Below are 19,579 nucleotides of genomic sequence, written 5' to 3' on the forward strand. Positions count from 1 at the left end.
CAAAAATTATAAAATCGGAAACCGAACCAATAACCCAATAAAAAATTTTGCAAAACCGTTTAAAAATCGTTAGCCCAATAACCCAATATCAATAAATCAATAGTGTTTTTTTCGGTTCGGTTTATTGGTTAAATCGGTTTTTGCACACCCCTAGATGTCACGAGTTTGAATCTTGTTGTAAACCAAGTTTGATCTTTAAGTGGAGAAGGATAACGGACTAGCCACAAAAAAAAGAGTTACATTAATTAACCTTGAAATATGACATAACTGTTCAAAAGATTTTGTAGCTGTATTAACAGTCCTTTTTCTAACATGAGGCAAGTCTCTACCGCAGCGTAGCAACATCAAAAATCCCTCCTTTCCTCATCGGAGATGGATTTAAGGTGTCTTTGCGTATTCAACTAAAGTTGTTACTTTTAGCTCGAATTATGTATATATATTATAAAAAGTTATACGCATAATAAGATCACACCAATCGTAAACCAACCAACTCATGATCCTGCATTTTTGTCCAACTCTACTCAAATTTCATGCCCAAAAAGGGACAAAGAAGAAGAAAAAAGGTGTCCTCCAGAAGCATGCAAATTGCAATGAACATAAGCATTACTGTAGTGGGCACTGCGCATGGTGTTAAATAGTACTGGGTGGGCCAGCTGGTAAATCGTATGATCATCCACACACGTGAAAGGCAATTTGTCTAAAGGTCGGATACATCGACAATCTCTTAAAACTTGTCAAGTGGACGTTTGACTATGTTTCGTTGTAAAATTTGAAAAAAAAAGAAGTACTTTTTGACCTTTTGTTTTCAAAGTGAAAAATTTGTTTGACCAGAAATACAAATTGAAGTGATTTTTGACCTTTTATGAGTAATTTGAAGTGAAAAAGGTGAAAACACTTTTTTGTTCTTCGAATTCTTGATAATTTTGGAGTTGAATTTCAGAATTTTATGGCCAAACATGTTTTTCGGAGTTCAACTCTGGAAAAAAGTGAAAAAATTTCATGGTTAAACGCCTCTAGTTGAGCACCTAAACACATGATATTACATTTCTATTAGACATTCACTACTCAAATTTTTAAATAGTTTCTGCGCATATTCTTAAAATCTCATTCTATAGATTGATTAACGACATAAAATACCACTCACACGATTAAATTGACAAAAAATCCACATTATCCTCCATTTTTCTTTGACAAAATTTAGTGCTATGCACCACGCGATTGAATTGAATGTCCACTTTTTAATAGTGACCTCTTCTAATACTTTTGTGGAAATTTTACTTTTTAATTGTGATATAATTTTTAGGGACCGCCACGAATAAATTTCAATCATAGTACTATTTTTATCGACTCTAAAACGTCATGAGCCTAAATAACTTGATTTTTTTCGATGAACTATTTGTATCGATGGATTAGTTCAATTTAAAATTTGAGATAATAGGGATAATCAAAAAAGGATTATGATACTTTCGCCGATGTGAGACTTTTCTATACGAATTCAAATTTAGTTGAATCCTACTACAAATACCAAACATCGAACTGAACAAATTAAACCTCCTTGTTGTGGTAACCTGTTATGCTAAATGGTAAATATTATCTTGCCTTAATGTCCATTATCATAATAATAAGCTTTTGAAAAGTGGTCCTAATTGAAAACACCTTTGTTTTTTTCTTGAGTGCATGAATGCTCTTGGTAAGCTGGCTTTTTTCATTTTTTGGATTACATAAGGTAAAATTATATTTATATGTATTTAATCTAGACAAATACAATAATCGTAAGCGCGTAGGGTGGAAAATTAAAGAGAATTATTGTAGAATATAACTTGTTTTCCTTACTTTTAATATGAGAGTTTATTTTTCTGATTTTTAAAGGACTCGTTTTTTAAAAAAAAAAAATATTTTCTAGAATAATTTTACCAACGTAATTAACGTAGTAGTTGTTGGTAGCTTAATCAGATCGAGAACACAAAATTTATTATTTATGGATTTTGGGGATCATTAATTAAGAACTTATGTAATTATGCTTTTAGATTCTTTACCATATACTTATCATTTTAAAAGATGCACGCAAATGATAAATTAAGTTTTGAGTCCTTTTCCTTGTGCTTTTAAGGCTTAATACATTGCCGGTCTCTTAAATGTATCAAATATTTTATCTAGACATTCGAAGTAAGTCTTGTTTCAACATCTCAACTCCTAATAAAGTATTTTAATTGGACGCTTCTGATTCAATATTTTTTATTTTTCTTTTTTTATGAAAGATATAATTATATGCGGCTCATCTTTACTAAAACATAAGTTAAAACCTTCCACGTCATTATCACGGCAAGGGTTGATATTTTGATAAAATACAAATTATACTAAATGCAGTTTATAAGTGTGAAATGTGACGTTCACAAGTGATGGCAAGTTTAAGGATTATAAATAGAGCAACTTTCACATATAGCAAACATAAAAATCATATTTGTATGTTATAACTATAGTTTGCATAATTATGCTTCATAACAAATTTTTTATTTGCTATAGAGCTTTTGATTTGTTAATTCGCTAGATACATCCAATTTTATACAAATTGTTCAGTTTTGTATAAATTCATATATACATTGTAATTTGTATAATAAGATCTGTATTTATATAATTATAAGTGTATAGGATGAAAATATATGTATTTGTATTTGTATATACACTTTTCTTTCGCTTTATACAAACACAAACGCATTTTATACCGAAATGTATAAATGACTAATTGTATACCGAAAATGACTAATTGTATACCAAATCAGATGGCAAAAAGTGGGATGTTTGCTGCGAATTACAAATAAAATAAACTAAGGCTATAACATTTAATTTGAATTAATAGTTTGCTATTTCATACAATTTTCCCTTATAAATAATTGAATTGGATATGTATAAGAGTTGAGATCCATATTTTCTTTTATATTTAATTATTTAAAAATAATTCCCCCACTCTAAAAAAGATAAGAAAAAAGATTCAAAAAGTATAAAGACTCGTAACACAAAGTCGAAGGAAGTTCAATCTAGGTATAAATAATTTAACTTATTGATAGAAGCAGGATCAATATTTAAAATTTATAGACTTTGATCTTACTATTGAACTTATAATTTTTGACTTCGCCTCTAAATTAATATAATGTAATTTTCCGAAAAAAGAATATCAATTGATTCCTCATTGACAAAGAAAGCTTCACCACTTGTCCAATGACTAATAAATTCTTTTCAAGTAAAAACTTCTATACAAATATATAAAATTATTCAACTTAATTACTTTATGATAGGGTCGTTTGGTGTGAGAGATAAAAATAAATAGTTTCGAAATAAAAAATAATTCAGAAACAAAATTTTGATATTTTGTTTGGTTATCAAATTTGGGATAACTTATCTCATCATTTATACCATAATTAATGATGAGATAATTAATTGTAAAATAATTTATTCCTAACTAAACAACATTATCACTTGTAAGAGTAGTCTTAAATAAGCTCATGGCATGCCTATATGTTTTTGTACTTATATGATCCAGCTTGCAATTGCAAATACTTTATACTTGCAAGGCACAATAATCTATTCATTTGGAATTGAGTGATAATTTTAATTTCCATATAGCTGCCAAAAAATTATTATTATATTTTATGTGTTCAAAAGTTCGATTTTCACAAGGCTATTTTTTTTTTAATTCTACTCTTGTAAAGCAGTGTTCACAACTAGGTAAAGGTCATGTGAAGCTTCTAATTTTGTCTTCTTTTATATTGTAAGTATGGAAGAGTGAGTCACGCAAATATGATTAATGAGAAATATTTTTATCAAATTAATTCATTGCAAAAAACGTAATATAGAAAATAGATTTTTATTAAAATAGACATTTTTTTTCTTTTCTTGCTTATTGCTATCAAAATATCTATAAAAATAGTCGTTAGAATCTTTTTCGAGTAGCGAGTTGATTTCATAAGGAAGGAACCAAATAATCAATTAATACACCAAAAAAGATATCTCTTTTATTTCCCTTTAATTCAAACTTGAGCCGTGGGGAAATAATTAGCTTCACTTTTTATTACCTGGATTTGAATTATTTAGCTTAGTAGCATACACTATTGGTTAAAAAAACACCCTTTCTTCAACTTTTTTTTTATACAAAGAGGATAAAATCATTTTTAAAATCAAAAAGCAAAAAGTTATAAAGATGTTGTCCCTATTTTATCTGTATATCGGCATTAAGTAAAATTAATGTCCGATTATCATTGTTTGGCTAAGATTGTCTTGTCACCCCTACGATTAATTAAATGAAACTATAATTGTAATTCCTTAATAGCTTGTCCTATCTATTGGTTTGGAGCATACATATCTCGATTCATACTCAAAATCTGATATATTTATTTATAGGAGAAAAATGATAAATATATCTCCGAATTATTATAAATGGTATGTTAATACTTTTTATTATATTTTGAGGTTATTCATAATTCTACCGTCAATCTTTTGGATTGTATATACCCTTGTAGCAACAGAGGACACATATCATTATCTAAACGGTCTATTCGAAATCAATGTAATTCCTCTGTCTCATTTCATGTGAGGTAGTTTGATTTGACACAAAATTTAAAAAAGAAATGAAGACTTTTAAAATTTGAGGTCTAAAATGAATGATAAAAATTTGTGTGACTATAAATCATTTCATTTAGGGTAAAAAAAATATTTTAAAGTTAAATTGTTATTTAATATATAAATGTGTCATTCTTTTTTAAACTGATTAAAAAGAAAAGTAAATCATATAAATTGAAACAGAGGGACCCCCATGACCTAAATAACTTAATAATTTTATACCACATAATACATATATTTTTGCTACAAAATACACTAAAATAGGGAGAGAGATGACCAAGAGAAAGAAAGAAGCAAGCGAGATAGGAGGAAGGCGAACCAAATTCCTCAATATATGCGAATCACACCATATACATGTATTGAGAAAGGCGAGCAAGAGAGAAGAGTGATGAGCTAGATAAGAGAGATGTGAGGAAGAAAGTCAAATACATGTGAATCTATTTGGATATAATATATCTAGGATAAATTATATTTAATTTTGACTCATGTATCTAAATATATTTGAACTCAATATATATGTCTAGAATTCAAAATCTGATAAGATTCATAATATTACAAACTAACTTCAATCTAAACAATTAACTCGTAAACTAGTTACTTTTCCTATTTTCATCAATCAAATTCTGAAAGCAAAGTAACAGACAAAACAAATATCCTATTGACTAGATTAATAGGCTGCAAATAGATCTGAACTACCCAAAATTCACAATTCTATGGTTATACCCCCTATTTTGACGTGGGGGCGGCGGGGGTGTGGGGTAATACTCACCCACTGGTCTGCAAGTCTGCAAGTCTGCAACTTCATAACGTCTATTTCTTCTTCTTCTTCTTCTCTTCTCTATAAAGAAAAGAAAATGCCAGCAATGCTGCCACAGGCTTTTTAACCTCATCATAACACCACCGCACTACTCACCAACCCTAAGAACCAAAAACCTGCAAACTCTCATTCCATCCTACTTCTTACCTATTTAGTTTTCTTGTTACTGTTATCTATATATAGCAAATATTGCTTTCTGTTTAAAAAGTATCCGGAATTCACGTGCTTTTCTTACCCCCTTTTCCTTTTTCTGTTATAAAGATTTGATTTTTTAATAAGAGAGCATGTGAATGAGCTTAATTTGAAGTGTTTTAGAGAAAAAGAGGGTAAAGATTGAATCTTTATGAGGCTTAGTGAGATGGGTGTGTGGTGGTTTTGTGGATTGGTCATTTTGGGTTTGGTAATTGGAGGAAAAGGGTATCCAGAGGAGGATTTAGTGAAGGCATTGCCTGGACAACCTAAGGTTGGTTTTAGGCAATATGCAGGGTATGTAGATGTGGATGTGAAAGCTGGGAGGAGTTTGTTTTACTACTTTGTTGAAGCTGAGGTGAAACCTGATGAGAAACCACTAGCTCTTTGGCTCAATGGAGGTGTGTTTTTTTAACTTTTTAACTTTTGTTGATCCATTTTAAATAAATGTGACTAGGAATTTTAGGTGTACTTTCATGTAGTTTTTTTGGTAGTACTATTTGCTTGGGGTTTGAGCTTTTTTTTTTTTGTTTGTTTGTTGTGTGTTGCTTTTTTTTTATTTTTTATGCTTTATGTATTTTTTTGATGTTTGGAGAAAAGGAAACAGCTTGCTTGGACCAAGTGTCACAAGCTCACAAGAAATTAAATTTGAATTACTGAGTTGGAGCTTAAAGCTGTAGAATTGAACCAATCTAGAGCTTCAAAAATTAGAGTGAACTTATAATTGAGTGAAAGTTTACATCTTTAATGAGTGCTGCCATTAAACTAAACAATTACATACTGAAGTGTAATTTCACAAGTGGGGGTATGGGGAGGGTGATGTGTATGCAGCCTTCCCCCTCCGATAGACCGTCGGCTCAACTGAAGCATATAGAAAATAATGGTGGAAAAGAACAGTAGCAGAGTCAAGAACACTATAATGTCAAGAACAGTAAGCCTGATATTAAACTAGTGATAAATAAATTGTAGAAATGTACTTTTTCCTGTACTTTTTCTTAAATTAAAATGCTATGAATTTGGTGAATTATGTCAAGGCAAGAGTCAAGAACACTAAAATGTCTCGTGTTTGTGTTTCAGGGCCAGGTTGCTCATCAATTGGTGGAGGTGCTTTTACAGAGTTGGGACCATTCTTTCCCACAGGTGACGGTAGAGGTCTTCGAAGAAATTCAAAATCATGGAATAAAGGTATGCTTAGTAGGGTAGGGAGTAGATGATTATAACATGTTTAGAACAATATCGAGTAATGAGAATGAACTTACCACTTCATGTCTTTGTCTACTGTAGCATCAAATCTCCTCTTTGTTGAATCTCCAGCTGGAGTAGGATGGTCGTACTCAAATACAAGTTCAGACTATACCACTGGTGATGCAAAAACTGGTAAAACAAAGAAGTAAAGATGCTGTGATCAAGCATTAACTGTATTTGAATATCAGATTTAAGAATTTAATCCTACTTAATAGCTGCTGTTTTTCCTTGCTTCTACTGGCAGCAATGGATATGCATATGTTCATGATGGAATGGGTGAAGAAATTCCCGGCATTCAAATCAAGGGAACTATATCTCACAGGAGAGAGTTATGCAGGTCAGAGACATTTAAGATGTGCAATAATGTTAGGAGAATGTTCAAAACAATTCAAGAAAAAAATGCTTAAACAACAAATTTTTTCAAATAGAAAATTATGGTGACTTAGAACTTTGAACCTATTATCTTAACTGTACTTTTCTTATTGATCTTCTTTTCTTTAATTTTTGTTCTAAAAATTGGTAAGAGAGAACCAAGAAATTGTCCCACACTCTCCTCTGTATAGTGGAGAGTCCTATAGACGCAAAACTTGTTTAGACCTTTTAAAAATCAAATTTATCTTCTATTCTGAATTTACACTATTATGGTTTGGTAATTGCTGTTTAAGCTTGAAGAGAACTGTAGCGATACTATGAAAAATCAAAATCCTGTTTCTGGATTTAGGTGACCATTTTATTATTATTTTCATTTAGCTTGTCCTTCTTCAATTGGTCCCTCTGCCTAGTGGTTTATAAGGAGTCCTTTGACGCTTAGACTTGTCGGAAAAGGGGATTTAGTCCTAGCCCTGTTCTTCGCAGGGTGGTGATCTACAGTTTGCCAGTCATGAAATGAAATTCGTGATTCTGTTCTACTATTTCTCTTCTTGCTGGTAACATCCCCTGGGCTGACTACCTTTTCTTGTTCAGGGCATTACATTCCACAGTTAGCTGCTGCTCTTCTAGACCACAATGAACACTCAAAAGAATACAAGTTCAACATTAAAGGAGTTGCAGTAAGCAAACTTTTTACCCCTCACATCTTTATTAATTTCTTTATCTTCATACTTATCTGAAGCAATTTTCCTGTGTGTATGCTCGTTAAACATTTTCATTTTCTTTGTCAGATTGGGAATCCGCTTCTGAGACTTGATCGTGATGTTCCTGCAACCTATGAATACTTTTGGTCTCATGGAATGATTTCTGATGAAGTAGGCCTAACAATTATGAATCAGTGTGACTTTGACGATTATACCTTTGGCAGTCCACACAATGTTTCACAAGCATGCTATAATGCCACATCTGAAGCATATACCATTGTTAGTGAATATATAAATAACTATGATGTAATCCTTGATGTGTGCTATCCGTCTATAGTGGAACAAGAGCTGCGATTAAAGAAAATGGTATCTGGTTCCCTTCATTCACTCAACTTCTTTATATCTGTGTTTCTACTAGAACTTAATAGTGCTTTTTCCTTTGCAGGCTACTAAAATTAGTGTAGGTGTTGATGTATGCATGAGCTATGAAAGGCGCTTCTATTTTAACCTTCCGGAGGTTCAGAAAGCCCTTCATGCAAATAGGACGAACTTGCCTTATACCTGGTCGATGTGCAGCAAGTAAGTCTGTAAAATATCAAGTCCACAATATTGAACCATAAACAGACACACAATAACAGATTACATCTTTGATGTTAACCATTTCACTAGCAATTTAGAGCCTTCGACTTCTAAACCTACTATGTCAAAGCCCATAAATTTAATGAACCATTGTAATGTATTTGTAGATTATAACTAATGGATTATTACTTCTATTGCAGTATTCTGAAGTACAATGACACAGATGGCAACATCAATATTCTTCCATTGCTTAAGAGAATAATCGAAAACCATATCCCTGTTTGGATTTTCAGGTAAAGATTCCATGTTAGACAAAAATCCATAATCTTGTTCCATTTCTCCTAGTACCTAAGTCAATAGTACTTGATTCTGAATTATACTCGCCTGCAGCGGAGACCAAGATTCTGTTGTGCCATTGCTTGGATCCAGGACCCTTGTACGCGAGCTAGCTCATGACATGGGGTTCAAGATTACAGTCCCTTATGGAGCTTGGTTTCACAAAGGACAGGTAACTCTCTCCTCTGATATCAAAAACTTCCTTCCAAGTTCCAACAATGGTTGATGAGAACCTTTAAGTATAACCATTTGTTTGTCTTTTAAACAGGTGGGAGGCTGGCAAACAGAGTATGGCAACTTGTTGACCTTTGCCACTGTTAGAGGTGCTGCACATATGGTACCATATGCACAACCTGCAAGAGCTTTGCATCTGTTTAGTTCATTTATACGTGGCCGGAGGCTCCCAAACAACACACGTCCCTCCATCGACGACTAGGAGAAATCCTCCAATGAGCACTTTAAAGTTGGTTATAGGCATAGTTACTTGAGTGAGAATGAATATTAGGGACTTCCTATATAAACAGGAAGAAGCTAAATCATTGCATTGATAATTGGCTTTGAAGTAGCTGAAGATTTCCTAGATTGACAGTGTGATAGAGATAGGAGGAACATATGCCAAGAATTCTCTTATCTTAAATTAAATTTCTTTGAAGAAATAAAGAAAGCGAGTTTATTCTCAACTTGATAAATTTATCTACAAAATATTTTTTTTTGTAACAATAAAATCACTTACTATTCTTTTATTTCTCTATAAATCGAACATTCCGAAAACTTGAATAAAATCACCAAAAAAACCACCACCATTTCAGATTACCATAACTTTTAAGAAAAAAATCTATAAAAGAAAAAAGAGCCTATCTTTTTCTTTTCTTTCCAAATCTAAATAGAAGATGGATATGTTGGTCCCCCTATCGTTCTTCCCTAAGAAATAAATAAATCCATTGATACATTGGAAAATACTAAAGAAAATCAAATTATTCCTAAGCTACATTTACTTAATAAGTAAGGAGCAAAAACTCTTTGTTTATAAAGAAAAAAAAAGAATTAGAAGCTCAGAGCATGAGGATCATATCTAATAATATTTTGTTTTAATTCAGCATGGTTGTTCTTTTTTTTTAGATATCTTATGAAATAAATTAACATATTGCAACTATTTTTTTGTTAAAAATATTTAAAGAACACTTGAAAAAAAAAAATAGTTAGCGAAAAGTTGTGCCATTTCTTCAAATAATAATAGAGTAATTGATCTTTTTGCGTTATTCTATTTAACTTTGATAGAAATAGTTTTTTCAGAAAAATAAGACAACTTAATTATTTGGAGTAACATATTTTTTCAAAATGATGTAGGTGTTTCAAATAAATTGACTATAATACTTTACTTCACGAGTAATTCAATTTACAATATTTATAAAAAGCATCTTATGAACTAAGGGTTGAAACCATTTATGTTTAGCAAGAAAAAAATGAATAACCAGTTATATTTAACAAAAAAAAAAGAATAATTCTTAATCATTAGTAAATAATCACTTATGTTACGATTTAAAGAAATGAAAAACAATCTTTTGATTAATTTCTCTATACTATGTATTTACATCAAATTATATTAAATCAACAAATTATGTGCAGTAAACATTTCTTTATACGCCTATCAACTCAACCCGCCAAAACGACCCAATCGAATTTCTGTCGATGCGTCACATAGTTTCCTCTCTCAGACAACATTCTCTACTTCTCCATCGCCGTCGCAAATTCTCGGCAACCGCTCCGGCGAAACAGTCCAGAAACGAAGACCCAGAACCTCAATCAGCTCCAATTACTCTCCTATACAACAATCTCCTGAAAATATGTCTACAGGAATGCAAGAACCTTCAGTCCCGCCGGGTGTTCGACGAAATGCCCCAGAGAGCTGCACGTGCTGTGAAAGCTTGCAAAACCATCCATTTGCAGAGCCTGAAACTTGGGTTTGCTTCACAAGGACATTTGGGGAATTCCATTGTGGATTTATACGCCAAATGTGGAGACATGGTTTCGGCTGAGAAAGCATTTTTCTGGCTTGAGAACAAGGATAGTATTGCTTGGAATTCAATTATATTGATGTATTCGCGAAATGGGTTGTTGGAGAATGTTGTAGAAGCTTTTGGGTCGATGTGGAATTCTGGAGTGTGGCCGAATCAGTTTAGTTATGCTATTGTTTTGTCTGCTTGTGCTAGGCTAGTGGAGGTTGAGATTGGAAAACAAGTGCATTGTAGTGTGGTGAAAACAGGGTTTGAGTTTGATTCTTTCACTGAAGGTTCTCTTATTGATATGTATGCAAAATGTGGTTATTTGATTGATGCTCGGAGAATCTTTGATGGGGCGGTGGAGCCGGACAATGTTTCTTGGACAGCAATGATTTCTGCTTATATTCAAGTAGGTCTACCTCAAAAAGCAATGGAGGTGTTTGAGGAGATGCAGGAACGAGGGTGTGTGCCGGATCAAGTGGCATCCGTGACCATCATAAATGCATGTGTGGGACTAGGTAGGCTTGATGCTGCTCGTCAATTGTTTACTCAGATTACTAGTCCAAATGTTGTGGCATGGAATGTGATGATTTCTGGTCATGCCAAGGGAGGGAAAGAGGTGGAAGCTATACAGTTTTTTCAAGACATGATTAAAGCTAGCATTCGACCCACACGTTCTACCTTGGGAAGTGTTTTGAGTGCAGTTGCAAGCGTTGCAAATTTATCCTTTGGCTTGCAGGTCCATGCTTTGGCAGTTAAACAGGGATTAGAATCCAACGTCTATGTTGGGAGTTCTTTGATTAATATGTATGCCAAATGTCAAAAGATGGAAGCTGCAAGCAAAATATTTAATAGCTTGGGAGAGAAAAATGAGGTGTTGTGGAATGCATTGCTTGCAGGTTATGCACAGAATGGCAGTGCTTGTAAAGTTGTGAAGTTATTCAGGAGTATGAGACTATCTAGTTTTGAAACTGATGAGTATACTTACACTAGCATACTGAGTGCATGTGCTTGTTTGGAAGATGTGGAAATGGGGCGGCAACTGCACTCAATTATCATTAAGAATAAATTTGCATCTAATTTATTTGTTGGTAATGCATTAATAGACATGTATGCCAAATGTGGGGCTCTAGGTGATGCCAGGCGGCAGTTTGACAAAATGCTAATGAGAGACCATATTTCCTGGAATGCAATAATAGTTGGCTATGTACAGGACGAAGAAGAAGAAGAAGCTTTTATCATGTTCCACAAAATGACATTGGAAAGGATTATTCCTGATGAGGCATGTTTGGCTAGCGTACTCAGTGCCTGTGCCAATATACACGATCTTAATAAAGGGAAACAAGTTCATTCCTTGCTGGTTAAATATGGTCTAGAAAGTGGCCTTTTTGCTGGAAGCTCCCTTGTTGACATGTATTGCAAGTGTGGTAACATTACTTCTGCCAGTGAGGTTTTCTTTTGCCTTCCTGATCGAAGTGTGGTGTCTACTAATGCTTTAATTTCTGGCTATGCTCAGACAAACATTAATTATGCAGTGCGTTTATTCCAGAATATGCTTGTTGAAGGTCTAAGGCCTTCGGAAGTGACATTTGCTAGCATTCTAGATGCATGTAGTGACCAGGCTTACATGCTTGGGAGGCAATTGCACTCTTTCATTTTAAAGCTTGGATTTTCATACGATGATGAATTCTTGGCAATCTCTTTGATAGGCATGTATTATAACTCCAGAAAATTAGAAGACGCGAGCTTTCTCTTCTCAGAGTTTACCAAGCTAAATAGCCCAGTTCTGTGGACTGCTATGATATCCGGCAATATTCAAAATGACTGCTGTGAGGAAGCTTTGATTGGTTATCAGGAAATGCGCAAGTTTAATGTCATGCCAGATCAGGCAACTTTTGCCAGTGCCTTAAAAGCATGTTCGACCTTGGCTTCTATGCAGGATGGCAGGAAAATTCACTCTCTCATTTTCCATACTGGTTTTGACATGGATGAATTGACCAGTAGCTCCCTAATAGATATGTATGCTAAATGTGGGGATGCTAAATGTTCAGTGCAAGTGTTTAGTGAAATGGTCAGCAAGAAAGACATTATCTCATGGAACTCTATGATAGTTGGCTTTGCAAAAAATGGTTTTGCGGAAGATGCACTGAAAGTCTTTGAAGAAATGAAGAGGGAATCTGTGAAGCCTGATGATATCACATTCCTTGGGGTTCTGACTGCTTGTAGCCATGCAGGAATGGTATCTGAAGGTCGTCAAATCTTCAAGGATATGACTAGCCTCTATGATGTTTGGCCACGTGCCGATCACTGTGCCTGTATGGTTGATCTGCTTGGTCGTTGGGGAAATCTCAAAGAGGCAGAGGAATTTATTGAAAGATTAGATTTTGAACTAGATGCTATGATATGGTCTGCTTACCTTGGTGCTTGCAAATTACACGGGGATGATACAAGGGGACAGAAGGCTGCTGAAAAGCTTATTGAGTTGGAACCCCAAAATTCCTCTTCATACATACTGCTATCTAATATATATGCTGCATCAGGCAATTGGGGTGGAGTTAACTTCTTAAGGAAAGAAATGAAAGAGAGAGGAGTGAGGAAGCCTCCTGGCTGCAGTTGGATTATAGTGGGGCAGAAAACAAATATGTTTGTTGCAGGGGATAAATTTCATCCTTGTGCGGGTGAAATTCATGCACTTTTGAAAGATTTGACTGCATTAATGAAAGATGAAGGCTATTTTGCTGATATAGGATCTGTAATGGATGGTAGCGTGAACTAAGCAAACCCCAGACCTGCCTGGGACAATACTGCAGTCCGATAATGTGAAGAAATGAACCTCGACCCTAACTCAACCCCAACAACTAGCTAATAAAGTGAGGCTTGCCTAAAATCATACAAGGAGACAAATAATCCCGTCTCTCACTGATATGGGACTCTTAACATCCCACGCCCAAGACGGAATATTTGGAGCATGGACTATATAACATGGAACCCTAACATTGACCGATAAACCAAGATTTGAATGGGTTTGGCGTATCATGTGAAGAAATGGACCTTAGGCCTAATTCGACTTCAAAATATTCTGGTAAGGTGAGTATTTTCCAGAACTGCATAGAAAGGGAATCATCCCATCCACAGAGATGTGGGACTCTTAACTGATGAAGTTTGTTAAGAGTTGAGGCCACAGTAGTCATGTGCTTGTTTGTATTCATAAGCAATGATCATGTCCTTAATGACTTGCAAGTTTGTCACATTTCTTGTGTGGAAAACAGCTTGGAAAAATAGATTCTTATTGGCGTTTGGTTAATTTACTGGATCAACTCAGTCCTTTGCTTTATGTTTTGTTGTGAATTGGCTTATGTAATATCTGCTGCTTTCTTAAAATAAGAAATTGGTGTGACAGAATTTCTGTTATAAAGATTTGTTTTTTTAATAGGAGAGCATTTGAATGAGCCTAATTTGAAGTGTTTTAGAGAAAAAGAGGCTAAAGTTTGAATTTTTTTGAGGTTTAGTGAGATGGGCGTGTGGTGGTTTTGTGGATTGGTCATTTTGGGTTTGGTAGTTGGAGGAAAAGGGTATACAGAGGAGGATTTAGTGAAGGCATTGCCTGGACAACCTAAGGTTGGTTTTAGGCAATATGCAGGGTATGCGGATGTAAATGTGAAAACTGGGAGGAGTTTGTTTTACTACTTTGTTGAAGCTGAGGTGAAACCTGATGATAAAACTCTAACTCTTTGGCTCAATGGAGGTGCATTTTTCCCTTTTTTAAAAACTTTTCTTGATCCATTTTAAACAAATGTGACTAGGAATTTATCTGTACTTTCATGTAGATTTTTGGTAGTACTATTTGCTTGGGGTTCAAACTTTTGTTTTTTGTTTGTTGTGTGTCATGTTTTTTAGGCTTTCTGTATTCTTTTGATGTTTGGAGAAAAGGAAACAGCTTGCTTGGACCAAGTGTCACATGCTCACAAGAGATCAAATTTTAGTGAGATGGAGCTTAAAACAGTAGTTGGATGGAACCAACCTAGAACTTCCAAAATAAGAGTGAAAGCTTACATCTTTAATGAGTAAGCCTGATTAAACTAAACAATCCCATACCAGAGTAATCCCACACAAATGGGCTCTGGGTAGGGTGATGTGTACGCAGCCTTACCCCTACCTTGTGAAGGTGGAGAGATTGTTTACGATAGGCCCTCGGCTATTGTGAAGCATATAGAAAATAATGGAGAAAAGAATATTAGCAAAGTCAAGAACAATAAAATGTCAAGAACAGCAAGCCTGATTAAACTAGTGATAAATAAGTTTCAGAATTGTATTTTTCCGTGGATAAGATTTCTTAAATTAAAATGCTATGAATTTGGTGAATACTGGCAAAGCGGAATCACGAACACTAAAATGTCACATGTTTGTGTTTCAGGACCAGGTTGCTCATCAATTGGTGGAGGTGATTTTACATAGTTGGAACCATTCTTTACCACAGGTAACGGTCGAGGTCTTCGAAGAAATTCAAAATCATGGAATAAAGGTATGCTAAGTAGGGTAGGGAAGAGCTGATTGTAACATGTTTAGAACAATATGAGTAAAGAGAATGAACTTACCACTTCATGTCTTTTGTCTACTGTAGCATTAGATCTCCTCTTTGTTGAATCTCCAGCTGGAGTAGGCTGGTCATACTCTGATACAAGTTCAGACTACACCACTGGCGATGCAAAAACTGGTAAAACAAGGAAACACAGATGCTGTGATCAAGCATTAACTGTATTTGAATATTCAGATTTAAGAATTTAGTCCTACCTAATAGCTGATGTTTTTCCTTTTTTGTTTTCTCTGGCAGCAATGGATATGCATATATTCATGATGAAATGGGTGAAGAAATTCCCAGCGTTCAAATCAAGGGAACTATATGGCACATGAGAGAGTTATGCAGGTCAGAGATGTTTAAGCTGTGCAGTTATGTTATGAGAATGTTCAAAACAATTCAAGAAAATGCTTTAACAACAGATTTAGTCCTAGGCCTGTGCAATGGATGGTAGCATGAACAGAGCAAACCCCAGACCTGCCTGGGCCAATACCACACTCCGATAATGTGAAGAAATGGACCTCGACCCTAACTAAATCCCAACAACTAGCTAATGAAGTGAGGATTTCCCTAAAATCATATTAGGAGACAAATATTCCCTATAATCCCGTCTCACACCAATGTGGGGCTCTAACATCCCACACCAAAGACGGAATATTTGGAGCATGGACAATATAACTAGGAACCCTAACATTGAATTGATAAACCAAGAGTTGGATGGGTTTGGCTTGGATATCATGTGAGGAAATGGACCTTGGGCCTAATTCAACCTCAAAAATTAATGGTGAGGTGAGGATTTTCCAAGACCACATAGAAAGGAAATAATCCCATCCACAGAGATGTGGGACTCTTAACAGATGAAGTTTGTTAAGAGTTGAGGCTACATTAGTCATGTGCTTATTTGTATGAGATTAGGCAACGATCGTGTCCTAATGATTTACAAGTTTGTCACATTTCTCTTGTTTCTTGAGTGGAAAACAACTTGGAAAAATAGATTCTTATTGGCATGTGGTAAATGTATTGGCTTGACTCTGGAAAAATAGATTCTTATTGGTATTTGTTAAATGTATTGGTAAATGATTTGCAAGTTTGTCACATTTCTCTTGTATTCTTCAGCATTAAGGATATGCTGACAACCTTCAAAAGAGAAATAGGGAGAAAGAGGAGGGAAACTACTTACAATGACCCTAACAGATCTACTAGTTCTAATTCATCTATGTCCATCTTTTTACACCAAAACTAGTAAGATACAATACAATTCCATTTAACTGTGTGAATGAAATTGGACCTATCTTCAAAGCTTCTACTATTTCTCTCATTCCATACAGACCACCAAATGCAATGTGGGATGATTTTCCACCATCTCTTCTGGCTCTTGCTTCCTCCTCTTCTGATCCAACAGCTTAGTAGGTCTGCAGTGTGCTCAGGCATGGTCCATTTCGTTTCCGCGAGTGTAAGAAAAGAGCCCATAATTGTGTAGTGAATTTGCAATGTAGAAAAAGGTGACTGTTTGTTTCATTTGTTTCACCACAGAGTTGACATCTGGAATCTATAATCTTCCCCTTTTTCCTCAAAACCTCATGTGTCAGGCATACCTTTCTTTCTACCAACCAAGTAAAACATTTAAATATAGTTGGTGCTATGTTTTTCCACAAAAATTGTTGTCTTCGTTTAGCTGTGCATTACCTGTTTCATAGGCCCTCTTAACAGAGAAAATCCCATCTTTATTGTGTTTCCATTTCATAGAATCTGGATTTGGGGGTAGTGCCTGTGAAATCCTCAAGTCTAAGAAGCAAATTGGCCACCAGTCTTCTAAAAGATAGATCCCATCCTTGATCAGTCCAACATTCTTTGACAGTTGCCTCAGGGTTGTTGCATATGCTAAACAGGTCGGGAAAAGTGTTCTTCAGAGGTGTCTGGTTGTTCCAAGCATCTCCCCAGAACTTTGTTTTTTTCTTATCTCCCACTTATTATGATCATGTTTTCTTCTAGCTTTGGCCAAAGATCCCTGATTGTTCTCCATGCCCCACACCCATAGGGCATAGAGCTATTGTTGCTGCACCATAGGTTGCTCTCACCATATTTACTCGTGATGATCTCCTTCCATAAAACCTGATCTTCTTCACAGTATCTCCACAACCATTTCATCAAGAGACTATTATTCTGTCTCCTTTTTGATGCCCAAGCCTCCCAAGTGCCTATTTTTCATTGCTACTTCCCATTTAATCAGATTGTATCCTTTATTCTCCTTGCAACCATGCCAAGGAAATTCCTTCTGAATTTGTCCAGCTTCTTCACAACACTCTGAGGTATTGGAAAAAGAGACATTACATAAGTGGGAAGAGAATCTAAAACTGAATTGATGAGGGTGAGTCTTCCTTCTAGTGATAGATATTGGGTCTTCCTCCTTGTGAATTGGAGAAATTCATAAACTCATCAACTCCCATTTTCTGATATGAGCAAGGCTTTTGATCGAAGGCCTTTGTTGCATCATCCACACGGATCACTAAACTAAGTATCTCCCCATCAAATATGGCATGGAACTGCTAATGACTTTCTGTCTTACATTCCTATGCAATGTTTATAAATAACTCTCTTCTTGCTTGGTGTTTTTTGTTTTCCTGTTTGAAGTCCTTGTAATTTATCTCATCTTGTATAGACGGTTGTTTTCAGGGTTATGTTAAGTCCTGCCATTTGACCGTCTTCCTTGGTTAAATTTCCCTCTAATTTTTGGCTTTGTGATTCATTATCCTTCGAAAGTACACACATAACCTTCTCAGCAGCAACAACAACAACAACAACATATTCAGTGCAATCCCACAAGTTAGGTCTGGGGAGGGTAGAATGTAGTCATGTACACAGACCTTACCCTCAGCAATTTGAGAAATTTCTTCCAAAGTAACAATAGGTGGATAATAAACTGGCATTAACTCAGCAGAAACATGCCAAAATAATCATCCTCACCTAAAAATATGAAAAACACCTGGCAGTGTGTAAATTCTAAAAGAAACATAAGAAATGAAGTTATCGTCACTCATGCATCCATCTTTGTGTGTTTCATATGACCGGGAAGAGCCAGAAGAAAATTTTGAAAAATGGAAATGGGAGGATAAACTATCATTTTAGCAGAGCTTTTATTAGTTTTGGAAGTAAAAATTTACTGTCGTACTTTAAGGTCATAACAAAAAAATGTGTATTTTCAGACATCAAAGAGTTGGTTATGCTGGACAAATGATTGATTGGATCAAGCCAACCAGTATTAAGGCTTGGCTATGGAATGATCAGCAAGCCTCTCACTTCCCTACTCAAAAAGGGTATTTTTGAGTGGTCAGATGCAGCAACTATCACTGCCTTTGAGACCTTGAAGGATGCCATTCATGGTGGAGGTAGATGCTATGGTACTGGGGCTATCCGTTTGCAGGATTAGTGAGCGCAAAACACACTATAAATTATATGATTCGCTAGTCAAAGATAGTATAGTTTAAGATCATCTCGATCCATAGGGATTGGTTTTAGTAATAAATAATTATGATCTTGTTCATTGTTATGATATCCAGAAAATCAAACTTGAATTTGTTGGTATGGTTAAAACCACGAGTTTAAATAAGAACGTAAGATTAAGTACAATAGACACGATTTTTGAATTCTTCTATCAATAAGAGAAATAAGGGAGACTTGCGATATATGTATATGATCTCAAAATATAGTTAATGATTACATATAGTTTCATGCCAAAACTCCCTACGAAAAGTTTACTCCACTGAGAAGAATAAATTCACAAAGAAAAAGAATGTTAAGAAGACATTACAACAACACTCTTAATCCCATTTACTTTCATTTTGGATTAGAGTATTGTACTCTTCCTAAGTTCGTGTTTGGATTTACTTATTTTAGATGTTTTAAAGCAATTTTGTAAGACTTGATTTTTATCATGATTCTTGATAGTTTCACGACTTCTTTTCTCAGAAAATAATTGTACCCATTAGAATATTACATTATGATATAAATTACTACATGTAGGGGTGAATATAAATACCGAAAAATCAAATCGAACCGAACAAATTCGGTTCTTTGATTCGGTGTTCAATGTAAGGGTCTCAGAACTTTGATACACTGAAGAATCAAACTTTTATTAAATTAAAAAAATAAA

General features: G+C 34.7%; 2 protein-coding genes across 6 annotated transcripts; both read left to right on the forward strand.

Annotated features, from left to right (window-relative positions):
- Window positions 1-5,330: 5,330 nt before the first annotated feature.
- Window positions 5,331-9,533, forward strand: LOC125853124 (serine carboxypeptidase-like 42). Its single transcript, XM_049532799.1, has 10 exons — window positions 5,331-6,021; window positions 6,698-6,805; window positions 6,905-6,997; window positions 7,110-7,202; window positions 7,829-7,914; window positions 8,026-8,304; window positions 8,384-8,517; window positions 8,718-8,810; window positions 8,908-9,025; window positions 9,122-9,533. The coding sequence occupies exons 1-10, from the start codon at window positions 5,775-5,777 to the stop codon at window positions 9,287-9,289; spliced, it is 1,419 nt and encodes a 472-aa protein (XP_049388756.1). The 5' UTR covers window positions 5,331-5,774; the 3' UTR covers window positions 9,290-9,533.
- A 968-nt stretch (window positions 9,534-10,501) lies between these two features.
- Window positions 10,502-19,105, forward strand: LOC125853132 (pentatricopeptide repeat-containing protein At3g09040, mitochondrial). 5 transcript variants are annotated; one of them, XM_049532808.1, is made up of 5 exons: window positions 10,502-14,598; window positions 15,268-15,375; window positions 15,475-15,567; window positions 15,685-15,777; window positions 18,633-19,105. In XM_049532808.1, exon 1 carries the CDS (start codon window positions 10,543-10,545, stop codon window positions 13,627-13,629), a length of 3,087 nt encoding a protein of 1,028 aa, XP_049388765.1. In that variant the 5' UTR covers window positions 10,502-10,542; the 3' UTR covers window positions 13,630-14,598; window positions 15,268-15,375; window positions 15,475-15,567; window positions 15,685-15,777; window positions 18,633-19,105. The 5 variants fall into 5 exon arrangements, with proteins under 5 accessions (XP_049388765.1, XP_049388769.1, XP_049388767.1 ...); XM_049532812.1 differs by having other exon boundaries at window positions 15,505-15,567; XM_049532810.1 differs by having other exon boundaries at window positions 10,502-13,940.
- Window positions 19,106-19,579: the final 474 nt, after the last annotated feature.

This window comes from Solanum stenotomum, unplaced genomic scaffold (genome assembly GCF_019186545.1).
Source record: "Solanum stenotomum isolate F172 unplaced genomic scaffold, ASM1918654v1 scaffold9649, whole genome shotgun sequence".
Lineage (NCBI taxonomy): Eukaryota > Viridiplantae > Streptophyta > Magnoliopsida > Solanales > Solanaceae > Solanum > Solanum stenotomum.

Bases quoted from the DNA above. Each gene is read 5' to 3' on its own strand.
- LOC125853124 (XM_049532799.1), top strand. From the start codon at position 5,775: ATGAGGCTTAGTGAGATGGGTGTGTGGTGGTTTTGTGGATTGGTCATT. The intron at 8,811-8,907 runs GTAAAGATTCCA...ACTCGCCTGCAG, and splicing joins ATCCCTGTTTGGATTTTCAG to CGGAGACCAAGATTCTGTTG. The intron at 9,026-9,121 runs GTAACTCTCTCC...TCTTTTAAACAG, and splicing joins CTTGGTTTCACAAAGGACAG to GTGGGAGGCTGGCAAACAGA.
- LOC125853132 (XM_049532808.1), top strand. From the start codon at position 10,543: ATGCGTCACATAGTTTCCTCTCTCAGACAACATTCTCTACTTCTCCAT.